This window comes from Microtus ochrogaster, chromosome 1, assembly GCF_000317375.1.
Source record: "Microtus ochrogaster isolate Prairie Vole_2 chromosome 1, MicOch1.0, whole genome shotgun sequence".
Lineage (NCBI taxonomy): Eukaryota > Metazoa > Chordata > Mammalia > Rodentia > Cricetidae > Microtus > Microtus ochrogaster.
The window spans coordinates 107,304,260-107,318,765 of NC_022009.1; the positions used below are offsets into that span (position 1 = coordinate 107,304,260).

General features: G+C 41.1%; 2 protein-coding genes across 2 annotated transcripts in view; one reads left to right on the forward strand and one right to left on the reverse strand.

Moving 5' to 3' along the window:
- Positions 1-1,690: 1,690 nt before the first annotated feature.
- On the reverse strand, positions 1,691-3,955 carry Serp1 (stress associated endoplasmic reticulum protein 1). Its single transcript, XM_005344015.3, has 3 exons — positions 3,515-3,955; positions 3,195-3,270; positions 1,691-1,976 (listed from the first exon to the last, which is right to left on the reverse strand). The coding sequence occupies exons 1-3, from the start codon at positions 3,596-3,598 to the stop codon at positions 1,936-1,938; spliced, it is 201 nt and encodes a 66-aa protein (XP_005344072.1). The 5' UTR covers positions 3,599-3,955; the 3' UTR covers positions 1,691-1,935.
- A 146-nt stretch (positions 3,956-4,101) lies between these two features.
- Eif2a (eukaryotic translation initiation factor 2A) overlaps positions 4,102-14,506 on the forward strand; it is a 27,402-nt gene continuing 16,997 nt past the window's right edge. The window contains exons 1-3 of the mRNA XM_026778895.1: positions 4,102-4,221; positions 11,233-11,302; positions 12,645-12,719. Coding sequence (XP_026634696.1) covers positions 4,170-4,221; positions 11,233-11,302; positions 12,645-12,719 — 197 coding nt within the window. The 5' untranslated portion in view covers positions 4,102-4,169. The remainder of the gene's footprint in view (positions 4,222-11,232; positions 11,303-12,644; positions 12,720-14,506) is intronic.

The window sequence follows — 14,506 nt, forward strand, 5'->3', positions numbered from 1 at the left end:
GTACTCGATAGGTGAATTACATGATACAGAGGGGTGTAATTTTACAAATGTGAAATGATTGCTGTACAATTCAACAAATCAATTAAAACATTGTATGTTTAAAAACAAAAATACCTTAAAGCCAATTATCCATAGTAAACCGAGGGAAATTCTGGTATGGAATGATTTGCTTCAAAGGAAATAAGGCACCTGCTATAAATTTAGAGAATTATCTTTCACTTTTAAAGTTATAATAAAATAGAATTAGTTAACCAAGACTTGCTTCAGAGGGAATCAGGTGTAGGGATTCACTTATGGGTGAAGAGGCAAGTAAGCATCAGTGACCCCACAGCCCCATACTTTTTTTTTTTTTTTTTTTTTTGGTTTTTCGAGGCAGGGTTTCTCTGTGGTTTTGGAGCCTGTCCTGGAACTAGCTCTGTAGACCAGGCTGGTCTCGAACTCACAGAGATCTGCCTGCCTCTGCCTCCCGAGTGCTGGGATTAAAGGCGTGCGCCACCATCGCCCGGCCATAGCCAGCTTTCTTTTCTGTCCACAAACACTTCAGGTCCTGTCCATCCCTCACCACCTCTTCCTTCCCCTCCTCTACATCCGAGGGGAAACAAAGCCCTGAAGCTTATACTGCTTACAGAACAGGTAGCAAAGTTCCCTTCTGTTCCTTTGAAAATAGTTTATTTCAAGAAACTGACTCAGGAACGAGGCAATTGACAAAGCAAACATAAGCAGGCTTCTTCCAATTCACAAACAAAGAAATTGCTTGGGTTCTGCACCAAGTTCTGGCTAAGTCCATAAATAGTCAGGACTTGCAGTTTTTGACAGCGCCAGGAAACCACAACCCTGCCTCATCACTCTCACCCTATCAGTAGAAAGAAGATTTGATCAATCACAACCTATCAAGTCAGACAAAGGAAGACGAGACTGATCCTTATCAGTAAGTTCATTTCATTTCAAATGCTACTTCAGAGTGACAGACCTCGTACCCTATGGACATGTCAATTATAACTTTTTGGCTGATGTGCCTTTTTGGTATTAAAAGTGCAATCAACATGCTAAGATATCTTATGGCACACTAGACTCAACATGTCCTGAGGAGGCATTCACTTCCTACAGTCTTTCCCCCTGAAGTGTTGTCTGGCACAGAAAACCCCTTGTTAATTCATTCTGGTGAAATCAGTATGACACAGGCAAACCTTCCCTAATTTCATTCCACATGATAGCTTTTAGTGAAACTGCAATCACTGATTGCGTTACAAAATGCTCCACCGAGTTCCAAACGCGATCGATCGTAGGTGACTATACTTATGCAAAATTCAAGGCTGTGTAACAGAAACATTGTCAGTAACATAGATGCAGCCGTAAGAACCTCTACTTATAGTATGCCCTTGAAGCTTTTCAAACATTTTAGGTGACGATGATTGTGTGAAACTATGCTGTGTAGTTGTCCACGTTTAAGCACCTTATTATAGGATAGTTACATGATGACCCTATAATGGAGTGTGCTTTCCATTCAAGAGAGTAATAAAGTGCCTAGCTATAGAAAACCTTAAGATTCCAAAATTTAAGTTAAGCTAATTGCATTTACACATTAGGGTTAACAAAATCTATACCCTGGCTACAGAGATTTAATCTAATTAGCCGTAAGTTTTAACAACCACATAAAACTCATTCTGTACTGAATAAGTACAGTCTACTATTGGAGCTTAATAATCAAATTTTATTGCTTATTCGTGTGGTGCTTTTGCAAGGCACTGTGGTATGGACTGGAAAACCTGGAATGGCTCTTGAAGAAACCTTGGAATGCCACGTGAAGAATGATATGAAAACGTCATTCTGAGGCAGGACGATTTACTCAATTGTTTGTAACCAGGGCAGCGAACATCAGGAATGAGTTCAAGCTAAAATTCACAGGAGAATGGCAACGTCTTAAGGTCAGTCACTTCACATGCCCATCCTGATACTCTGAATAATCTGGAAAATTGCTGGAAAGAGAAAGAGAGAATATTAAAACAAGCCGACGAAAACAGGCTTGTCAACTGAAAATTAACCTACTACAGCAGCTGCAGACTCCAGAAAATCATTACAAATGCTAACCTAATTTTACTATAATAGAGGCGAAGGCAGGTGTATCACAGTTGAACAATTAATGCCTTTACATTATTACCATCTTGTGCCAGGGATGGTACGCAGGACCCCATGCATACTAGGTAAGTACTCTGCCACTGAGCTACATCTCCAACTCAAATTATTTCTTCAATCAAAGGTTCCTTGAATTTTACCTGTAAGGTGTTCAAGACAGCTTCCAGACACGAAATTGTTTTAGAAGTAAATCAAAAGTACCAAAACAAAAATGTTTTTCTAGCACAGACTTATTTCAGTTTATCTCTTAAGCATCCTTGCGGGCCTGGTTCTAACATATGCACACTTCTTATTCTCACAAAGCTGAAGCTCAGTAATCTTTGGGTTATATAAGCCGGTTGGCTCTTGGCCATCTATCAAGAAAGCTTCCAGTTGTTAAGTTTAGGAAAACGGCAAAGTGAAATGGAAACCCCAGTAACTGTAGAATGTGGGAAAACAAAAGCATCTGTCTCAATACTAACAGCTTCCGTATTAAAGCAACGCGGGGCAGAAAGACATTTTGCAGCGCATCTGCAGAGGCAAGGGTCTCCAACCCTAAAAGTAGGCTGCCTTGGTAGCTAAGTTTTCTCAACATACCTTTCATAAACCTCAAAACATTGGTCTTCCACATTAAATTGCCTAAGAGGTATGTTTCCTCCACGGACAATCAATTCTTTGGACTATCTTACTTTATTTAGTTTTTGACATAGAGACCTCAGAAGCTGGTTCAATCTAGTATCCAGATGTTAGCGATGTTCTTAAGATTTTTGCAATATCGCTGATAAAGGGGTTACAAATCATTCTTACTCCAAGAATTGTTTAGTCTGTAATTTCTTTCAACGGATCATTAGGAAGATCTCTTCTCTCTGTCTTTTTAAAATTTTTCCTGAGCACAAGTCAAGGAGGGAGAAATTTCTAGGGGCACCACCGTTTGTGGTACAAGTAACTTGGTTCACAAGAAACAATTGCGTGAAACTCTCAGCAGGTGGGTAGAGAACAAGGCGTGCAGGAATCACCCACTGATCGTTCACCACGTCATTCCAAACCAAGAGAGCCCCCCCCCCCAAAAAAAAAACACTTACCAGAGCCACAAACAACAAAAATGAAGAGGGCCAATAACCAGGGTCCTACCGACGCTTTCTCTTCGGGGGCATTTCTCTGCAAAAAGGAAAATCCAGTTTCAAATGCAGAGAAACCACTGGGATCCCGGGTTCCCGCGGCCTGCACCCCCAGGGCCAGGTGGCCGACCGGCACCTCACAGATCTCTCCTCCCGCCCCAGATTCCACCGCAGCTGGAGTCCAGAGTCAGGCGGGTCTGAAAGAGAACTCGCCACGGCCCCGGCGCGGGCCTCGGGCCCCGGTCCCGGCGTCGGCATGGAGAGGGGTGCCCGTTCTTCCTTACCGAGGTCTTGGCGACGTTGCCGCGCTGAGTGATATTCTTGCTGTGCTTCTCGTTGGCCATCCGGATCCTCTGCTTGGCGACCATCTTCGCGGCGCCACCTGCCCTAGGAACCCCTCGGACTCGCTCGTTCGCCGCTCCCGGGCCGCCGGGAGGCTCCGTTCGCGGCGCTTTACGCCACCTACAGTCACCGGGCCTGGGATGCCCGAGTGTTGGGAGCACCGGAGCGCCGGGCAGCCGCCAACCACAGCGGTCCGAGCAGCAGAGGATGGGTGAGTGTGTGTGGGGGGGGGGCGCGCCGGGGGCGAGCGGGGCGCAGGGACGAGAAGCAAGAGTCCAACAACCGGAGAGCGCAGCCGGCAGCCTCGAACTACTCCGGCCGGGTTCGGCTGCCAACGTCAGCACTGGGCAGACCCCGCCCCGCGGAAGTGCCGACTCCGCCCTCTCCGGAGAGGGAGGGCGAGGGCCGGCCGCAGCCTCAGGCCGGCCCTTCCACGCTCCGGAAAGCGCGGCCCCCCGAGCTGCGCGTGCGCGCTCCGAGACCGGAAGTGGCTTGGCCCCGACGCTGGCGGGGCCGGAAACCCCGGCTCGCGGTCTCGGAGCTTGGGGAGACGTGTAGAGGCTGGGTTCGGCCTTCGGTGAACTCTCACCCCGGCGCATGGGTTTCTCTTTCCGGGATAAGATGGCGCCGTCCACACCGCTGTTGACAGGTGAGTTCCAAAAGAGCGGGAGACCCTGTCTTCGGAGTGGTTGCTCCCCGTGTCTTTGCGCTGGAGGATTACCTGGCCAGCCTCGGAGTCCGACTCGTCTTTTCTCGTGGCTCGCGGAAGAGCCAGGCTGGCTTGTGGTTTATTCCACGATAGCGTGGCGATGGGAAGCGAAGCTTCCGTCTCTGGTGTTCCCTCCTCCCGGGTATCCGTCCATCATTCTTCATCGTCCATGGAATAGACAGACAACAAGAAAGTGCTGGTCGTGTGACCTCTGGTCTCCAGTGCTAGTGTTGCTCGGACCTTTCTTATACCCCCTGCCTCTATATAACAGAAGAAACGCAACTGCACACATCAAATTCACCGGAGCTTAGTTAAAACTTATGCACTCCCTATTTTTATGAGGTTTGCAAGGACTGAACAGGGAGCGAGAGAATGCTCTTGCAGGTTAGCTTTCATGGTGACGATGTGGTTTAGGGTGGCGGCAGTGAGCAAGAGCGTGCTAGTTTAAGGCTTTCGGTTGAAGCAGTTGTGAGAGCATTTTAGAGGTAGAGCAGTAAAAGACTTGGGAGTTTGAAGCTGACACAATTCTTCGACAACATCAGGGAAGGACGAGATCGTTAGGAAGAACGTCTACTTTTGGAAATTGGGAGTTATGTCCTTCCGAGGCATGGCGAAGATTTGATACTTCTTGCCATTCTAGGAGTACATTTTAAAGTCTGTGCCTACTCCTATTCACTTAGACTACGATAATTTATCCATCAAGTATTTATAAAATGAAGGCTATAATCTGCTAAACTCTATGCCAGGCTGAGATGATGTTGTTTTGTTTAGATTTATTGTTTTATGTTTGTGTGTGTCTGTGTAAGCATCCTTACGAAGCCCAGAAGAGGGTGTTGGGCTTCCCAGGAACTGGAGTTAACAGTTGTGAGCCCCACCTTGAGTGATGAGTACTGAACTGGGGTCTTGTGGATGAGCAGCAAGTACTCTCAATGTTCAAGCCATCTCTCCAGCCCTCTGAGACTGTTTAAATAGAATAATTATGTAATTAAATAAGTAGTTTTTCTAGCTTCATAAAGATGACTTTGTTACTTAGAGGTTTTAATATTAGATGAGTATTTGAATTCTATTTAAAAATAAGTATATTAAAAATCTATTAAGTGTTCTGCCCTGTCGAGGCAGTGTGAAGTCATTCCTGTTTAGCCCATCATATGGACCACTTATAATCTTGAACTAGCTCTTCACGTTATTGCTTTTCCATCCTATCTTTTGTATCCCACAAGTACTGAGTTGTTTGATAAAGTCCTTTAAACTATTCTTTGGGATTATCCTATTTCTGTTGATTTGGCAAGCTTCTTCCAAGCAGTTTCCCATGTTTCCCAGCCACTTTCTGAGCTATTTTTATACCTCCTATATGCTAGGGGAAGAATTTTTGTTTTTTAGCTTCACAAAGGAAGTTCTCCGTTCAGATATTTTCTTTCCCTGTTAGTCTGTAAACTTCTTGGCGTTAGGGGTAGAGCCTTATTCATCCGCACCTGTTCAGTACCTAGTCCAGAACCCAGGACATAATAGACACTAAACAAAGGGAAAATAATTGAATGAAGAATAGATTGTTTGTGTACAATCAGGTAACAAAGAATGACAATTTTTCTTACAGTGCTCAGAGTTAAAGTCTTTGCTCTGACACTTTCTCATGGTCCAGAATTCTTAGATGCCCAAAGATTACTCGGCCAGATTTAGCTTCCGGATAATACTCAGATATTTCCATCCTATTTTCTACCAGCACGCTGCTTATTCTTTTCAACATTCTTAGTTTTTAGTTTTTAAATTTCCAAATATTGTTTAACATCCTTAAACTTTTAGATCTGTGAATTTTATTGTTGTGATTCTGAGTCAGAAATGAGCAAAGACCCTGTGAAAAACCATGTGAAAAGTGAGCTTTTAAACACTTCTTCTAGTGTCAGTGAATTTAAGTATTTATAAGACTTCAGAAATCTGTTTCCTGTGTTCCCTGGTTCTTGCTTTTCTTTCATTAAAGGAGGAGAATTCATGCTGGGCAGATATTCAGCCCTTTTAGTAACGCTAAAGGAGAGAGCGTTCTGTTGTTTGGCCAGCAGTCCCGACAGGAATCTCAAGGCTGGCTGTCCTTGCCTTCACTCTTACCCTTTTATCAGCCGATGATTCGGAGATCCGGACCAATGTTGTCTCACCTTTGAATAGTCCTAAAGGAAGTTAGTGTTTCCTAAAGAGTGTAAAACTGACATCTATTATACCAGCTCCTGGTCGTCAAAAACGGCTTCACACTGAGTGTGCATACACACGTTTAGCAAACTTTGTGTTCTGTTTACTTTGTCACTTTCAAACATTTGTAATTGTACTGAATGCTTTATCAGAATGCTATATATAGAGAAATGTATTGCAGTTTTTAAAAAGCTTTGAGTACAGATTTTTGTCCAAAAGTAAAACTATTTTTGGTAAAAGTTGAAGTCCATTTGCTTAATTTCTGCTATCCTGTCATTAAAGTATTACTAAAAATAATTTTTTTTTTTTTTTTGGTTTTTCGAGACAGGGTTTCTCTGTGGCTTTGGAGCCTGTGGAACTAGCTCTGTAGACCAGTCTGGTCTCGAACTCACAGAGATTCGCCTGCCTCTACCTCCCGAGTGCTGGGATTAAAGGCGTGCGCCACCATCGCCCGGCTCTAAAAATAATTTTTTAAAAAATCTTTTTATTTGGATATCATTTAAGACTCATGGAAGTTGTAGAACAGTAAGACAAAAAGTACTTAGCCTTCCCACTGATCATATAACATAAAGATTGAATATTGTCAAAACTAGTACATAGCAGTCACACAGTAGTATCCACCAAACTGCAGTCCTTACTTAGGTTCTTTTGGTTTATTTGTGTGTGTGTGTGTGTGTGTGTGTGTGTGTGTGTGTGTGAGTGACTAAGAGATTCTAGTACATGTATGTCAAAGAAACTCTGGACAAATGACTAGCCTTGGTGCCTATTGCATATTAAAGCATGTACCGGCCTCTGGGCTCTCACAGCGTAGCAAGCACCTGTTGCAGAGCCCTGTGTGCTCTCAGCTCTTCCCCTCATACTCCTTGCCCTAAACCTCTAACCCAGGTGCTTCACTTCCCTCCCCTCCCCTCCCCACAGCTCCCGAGTCCTATAAAAAATCTGCTGTTCTGTCCATGCTCTCTTGGCTGCGTCTCTCTTCCTCTTTCTCATGGCCTGGTTCAGTTTGGACACTTCAGGTACCTCTGGCTGTACTTTCCCTCATATCTACAATAAAAACTCCTCATTCATACCTTGGAGAAGTTATGTCCTCATTTTCATTTAATATACACATTCATGAAACCACTATTAGAATATAGCACAAGAGATGTTTGTATTTCCCTTTTACAATACAATTCTGAAGGTTCTAATCCTTGAAACTACCGTTTTGTTTGGCATCACAATAATTTTGTCATCTCAAAAGTATTGCATAAATGAAATAATCAAAAAGATAGCTTTGGGTATTTTGTTTTTAAAGTTTCCTTTTTTTTAGAATGTAAACATGAACAGCTGGATGTGGGAGCTCAAACTTTTCTTTAATCCTTGCACAAAGGAGGCTTGATCAGGATTACTGTGAGTTCCAGGACAGCCTGAAGTACAATGTGAGACTCTGTCTCAAAAGTAAATATATCAGTAAAATAGAAATCAAATCAAGAAGTAAGAACATGAGCATGTGCATGTTGAGAAGCAGTTGTTTAGTTTGACTCGAGATTTCGCTTATCCTTAAAAAAGGCCGATACCGAGAATAGATCACATGAATAGATCAAATAGAATAGATCAAATGCTTCTTGAGCCACAAAAACATGGCAGTTTTCACACTGGCTTTTAAAATGTTACATGTTGTTTTCTAAGACTTCAGTTCTGTGTGAGAGTATGGTTGACATGGATTTTGCTTTTCTTTTTGTTGTCTCTTCCTTACTACTACTATTTTGGGATTAACCATCTGCCCTGGTATGAAGTATAAATCTTTTTTTTTTTTGGATTTTTCGAGACAGGGTTTCTCTGTGGCTTTGGAGCCTGTCCTGGAACTAGCTCTTGTAGACCAGGCTGGCCTCGAACTCACAGAGATCCACCTGCCTCTGCCTCCCGAGTGCTGGCATTAAAGGCATGCGCCACCACCACCCGGCTGAAGTATAAATCTTAAATACAAATTTTAGAAAAGCCCTTATGCTTGTCTAAATATCCTGAGTCCTTAGACTGTTACCAGGAATGAGGAGTATAGGGGATCAGTGCTACTAACGACAGTGCCACTAGAGCTGGGGAAAGAGGTCCTGCTCTAGAGCACGGGTAGCTAAGGTGAGGTAAGGAAAAGCTTCCTGTTCTTTGTCATCCGTGCGCTTGGGCTAAGCAGTGAGAGTGACAGGACACTTGGACCACATTCACATTTCATAGTTTTATTGCAGCCTTCTTGGGACTGTCCTGACAGTTTGCCATTCTAGTCTAGATCTGTATGTAAATTCTGGAAAAGCTCCTAGTGTATTAGATTCTACTACACCTTAGTGAGAGTGACCTTACACTGTCTAAATTTCTACATCATGTACAACTAAGGTATGGCCTTAGTAAATGCCCTCGTTTGAAATTTTTTATTTATTTATTTATTATGTATACACTGTTCTGTCTGTGTGTATGTCTGGAGGCCAGAAGAGGGCACCAGACCTCATTACAGATGGTTGCGAGCCACCATGTGGTTGCTGGGAATTGAACTCAGGACCTTTGGAACAGCAGGCAATGCTCTTAACCACTGAGCCATCTCTCCAGCCCCATCGTTTGAAATTTTTATTTGTTTTGTCCCTATGTTTGTTACCATGTGAATTATGCTGGATGTGGTAGCACATGCCTTTAATCCCAGCTCTAGGGGACAGAGCTAGCCAGATTTCTGTGAATTCAATGCCTGTCTGGTCTACTTAAAGTTTCGGGCCAGCCACGGCTACATAATGAGATACTGACTCTTAAAAAATTAATTATAGTATTAAGAAAATATAGCCTATTCTAAATCCTAATGTATCTTATATATATATTGCAGCAGGTTTGGTGCTGAGAAATGCTGCTGCCTTCCCTGTTTAGTAGCAGGATTTCAGTGCTGTAAAGAATAAAACTTCAGGGCTATAGTGGTAGATACATTTATCTGAATGTATGTAAGATTGATCAACACACAAAGTAAATAATAATAGTGATAATGGGTTTATAACTTATTACTTTCTCTGGGCATGGTACCTCATTGGAGGCTGATCTCTGTGAGTTCTAGACCAACCGGGTCTACATAGAGAATTCTAACTAGGCCAGCTGGGGCTACTTCATGAGGCCTTGTCTCAAAAGAAAAGAAAAAAAGGAAAGGTTCAGCTGGGCAGTGGTGGTGCACACCTTTAATCCAGCACTGGGGAGGCAGAGGCAGGTGGATGGATCTCTCTGAGTTCGAGGCCAGCCTGGTCTACAAGAGCTAGTTCCAAGACAGCCTCCAAAGCTACAGAGAAACCCTGTCTCAAAAACAAACAAACAAACAAGCAAACAAAAAACCAGAAAAAGAAAAGAAAAGAAAAAAATTCACAAACTTTCACAGTGTTAAACTCTAGGACATATTTTGGCACAGGACATTTTGCAAGTTTTAGTATAGCTCTTTAAAATGAGTATCTTCAGCATTTGATTCAAATTATAGCTGTAGATCAAACTGGCCTCGATCTCTGTGTTCCTGCCTCGGCCACTGGAATATTAGAATGACAGGAGTGCCTACACACCCAGCTAGAAATCATTCTGAAGACAGCGGTCACACTTAGCACATAGTGGAGGAACACAGAAGCCCGTCAGATAGTCTGTAAGGCACTGTGTACAGTTTCAGTTTTGAAATGGACAGAGCGGCTTGATAGGCTCCACTCTCTTGTAGGGTACTGATGGGGGCTGTTTGCTTACGTATGTCTAACAAACTTAGAGTTTTTATGTGTTTACTTGTTTTCTGTTTGCTAAATTGACAACTTCGTAAAGATGTAGCTATCATTTTGTTCATTTATGGTTCCTTTACTTTCTTCTAACTAAAAATTATTTCCTGTTCTTTGGGACTGCCTGATACCTAAAATTGAGCTAACTAATTCTTAGGCAAAGTATTTTTCTAATAACTGTCTCTAACACTTCTTGGGAAAAGAAAGGAATGAAAAGTTAAGATTGGAGCTAAGCCCCACCCATCTGTTAGCTTCATTGCTTTCCTAGCAACTAAGAGAAGGTTGGAGGAGTCTGAGTTGGAGAAATAACCTTCGTCCTTTGGGCACTGCCAGTGCTGTCGAGGTAGCAGCCCACCACTAAGCCTGCTACATTCCTACATGTCCATCCTCATTCCTGCTTTCCATCCCTGCTGCTCCACCCTGAATCAACTTCCACACCCTTCTGTGACACTACTACAGACTTTCTCTAGCCAGTTCATCTTCTACATTGTACCAGACTGGTCTTTTCAAAATACAAATCTGGTTTTAGAAATCAGCCTGAAACTCTTGAGATTTTATTTTTAAAATACGTTATTTTAAGATACTTAACTTCAACATCCATTTTCTTCTAGGTCTGAGGCCTGTTTTCTTTTTCCAGCTTCTTTTAGCTCCTTTTTTTTTCCTTTCTAGCTCCTTTCTGTTTTTTGATGCCCATTCCTAGCTTTTCCCTGGATTGTTTGAATTTGTTACTGTTCTCTTTGTTTAACTGTATCCAGCTAAGTTTGTGCCCTTTCTACTATGACACAGTCTTTTGTTTGGTTGGTTACATTGTTTGAAGTTTTCCAGTTGCATATTTATTTCTATTCAGCTACATGACTTCTATGTGGAAGGCAGGAAAGTGGACTTGAAATGTTAGCATTCTGTAGTAGGAGGAAATGTTTCATGATTTTACTGTATTTTGAAAGCCCTTTGCTTTTCAGTAGCGTTCAATAATATCTCTGGGTCTTTCTTAGCATCGTAACCAAGCTTCTTTCCCTTGTTTCTTTAGTCCGAGGATCAGAAGGACTGTACATGGTGAATGGACCACCACACTTTACAGAAAGCACAGTGCTTCCAAGGTACAGCTCTGTCAAATGATAAATAAGAAACATACAATGCACTCTGAAAGATTTTTGTTGATACTGATATTTCTTAAAATGTTAGAAAGTTTTTATGTGTATGGTTATTTTCCCTATGTGTGTGTCTATGCAACACTTGTGTGTGTGGTGCCGTGGAATCAGAGGAGGGTGTTGTATTCCCTGGAGTTACAGGTAGTTGTGAGCTGGAAACTGAAGCTGGGTCTTCTGGAGGAGCAGTGAATGCTCTTGATTGTGGAACCATCTCTCAGCTCATTGACCAAAAAGGAAAATAATAGATAAGCTAGTACATGTATACTCATACACATTTACATTTGGCTAGGCGTTCATTGCTATTAGATATATTCACAGTAGCCATCTCCAGTAGAGAGTTGTACTACTTACAGTTTTAATTTCCTGCTGGAATGTTGACACCAGTTATATTTCTACAGATGATATTCAGAAGCCTGCACACCATTTACTAAGATCTTTGTATTGCTTTCATACATTATGTCTCCACTGGGGAAATTGATGGAATAGCTTAGTCTTTCAAATCCTAGGGCCCTTTGGTCCTTGAGGGTATACTGCCCACTACTGTTTTTTTTATGCATATAGTGTGGGGCTGGTCTCTACCAAGCCTCTGCACTGCAGTCCCTCAGCTTGCTCAGAGGGGACAGCTGATAACTTTCACATTCAGTTTCATTGTTTTAGTTTCTTTGACCACTGTCTTAGTTGGTATTCATTTGCGGTGAAAAGACACCATGCCATGACAACCTAAGAAAGCATTTAATTGGGGCTGCTTACATTTTCAGAGCCTTAGTCCATTGTTACCATGGTGGGAAACATGGTGGCATGTCAACAGACATGGTACTGGAGAGTAGCCGAGAGTTAGTTCTACATTTGGACCCACAGTCAGCAGGAGGAACATGCCACTGGTCCTGACTTGAACATTGGAAACCTCAAAGCCCACTCCCCCTTTCCCCTCTGACATACTTTCTCCAAGGAGTCCACACCTCCTAATCCTTCTCAAGTAGTGCCACTCCCTGATGACTAAATGTTCAAATCCAGGAGCCTCTGCCCATTCTCATTCAAACCACCACCCCAAACAATGACCTGTCTCTGAAGGGTTATCTGTTTGCAGGAAGTTTCCAGCATATTTTACAATCTTTGCTGACATTTGCATTATAAGAGATTAAGTATTTAAATAGACAAAAACATTTTGGAATGTTCATAAAATTTGTTTAAGTTATGAAATCATTGAATTAATGGATTGTAGACTTCTAAATCAGATTTTTTTTGAAAAATATTATTAGTGCTTTTAAATTTAAACCTTTTCTTTTTTCAGGGAATCTGGAAAAAATTGCAAAGTCTACACTTTTAGTAAGGATGGGACATTGTTTGCCTGGAACAATGGAGAAAAGTTAGTGCTCATTTATGGAAAATTTTATGTGCACCATGAATATTACATGGCTGGCATGGTTTGAAATACATGTATTCGGTTATCATTGGTAAAGTCTATCTTTTATTGTCATGTGTAGTGAGAATACTTTGAACATTCTTAGAGATGTTCTTATACATAAGCCATAACCTGAGTTATGAAGTGACTCACAATTTTAAATTACTATGAAAAAAATATTATGGAGGAAATAAAAAATTATTTTAAATAGTATTCTAAATCATTGGTTAGGGTTTCTTAGATTCACTATTTTCATTTAGAAAATAATTATTTTTTTGCTTGTTTACTGTATACTTAAATATCTAGTATTTTTGCTGTTAAATCAGTAATTAAGCACTTTTAGTTTTATTGTGTATAAAAGTATAGAAAGAATGATTAATATAGCTCATATTATGTAAACTATTAGATAACAAAAAAAGGAAAACAATTATTTTCATTAAATGGTCATAGTTTTTTAAAATCAGTCTTTTTTAATTTCCTATGGTCACTACAGTATTTTATAGATCAAGAAAATGTCCAGATATCTCTTACTTGTTTTTCTTTTGTTGCTATCAAACATATATATACTGTTAGGTTTTTCAAAAGAGAGAAAAATAATGCATTAGTCTGAAAATAATGAGTTTAAAAGCTCTTTATAGTGTTAATATATTCTAAAATTTTCTGAAAGTCAGATAAACATGATTTTTTTTAAATTAACTATTAAAGACTGCTAAATTAGTTGATTTGCTTTTTAGGCTATTGGCTAACCAGTAAAATTGCAAATCAATAATTTAATCACATTGAATCTTAGCCACAATGTTAAGGTTTTTTGTTTTTTTTTTGAGACAGGGTCTCTGGATAGCTCTGGCTAGCCTCATATCACTGTGTAAATCAGGCTGGCCTGGAACTCACAGAGATCCACATGCCTCCTGCCTCTTGAGTACTGGGATTAAAGTTGTGCACCACATTGGCCCAGCTTTTTTTTTAGTATATCCCTATATGCTATTTTAAATTGTGTCATCATTTTAATAGGTATTTTCTATATCAGATGCTAGTCTTTATTTTCTTAGAATGATGTTATCATAAAATAGTGTGTGTTGTTCCCGGACAAGGCAATCAGATACGGGTATTGATTGTGGTTTTTGGTCAATTTGTAGTTACCCAATTCAGAAACTTAACGGGTCTTTCCTTAAACAGGATTTTTAAAAGTTTTATTAAACTAGGAATATCACCAACAACAAAAACAAGAAAGCCCGATTTTAAAGTGTGTTTTTATAGTTTATAATTTGCAGAGGACCATTGGGTGTGGTGGTATGCCTGTGCATGTGTGTTTAAGTGTGCAATATAGCCTCATTCTTACTGGATCTGCTTATCCTGACCTTGGTATCCTCCTCAGACATGAGCACAATAAAATTTATTTCAGCAATTTCTTAAATAAGATGGGATATTATATATATATGCATGTATTAACCCTAAAAAGATTAATCATGGGTGTACCTAAACCTGTGGTCCACAGGCCAGATACCTTCCTGAATATCCCTTAATGCACTCCAGCACATTTATAGATGCAACATCATTATGGTGCCTTCTCTAAGGGTTGGGCAATCTCAGCTTTTTTTTTTTTTTTTTTTGAGGCAGTGTCTCTGTGTAGTCCTGGCTGTTTTGGAATTCAGTAGATCACCCTCGCCATGAACTCACAGAAATCTGCTTGCCTCTGCCTTTTTTCTGAGTGCTGGGATTAAAGGCATGTGCCACTATGTTTAGTTCAATTT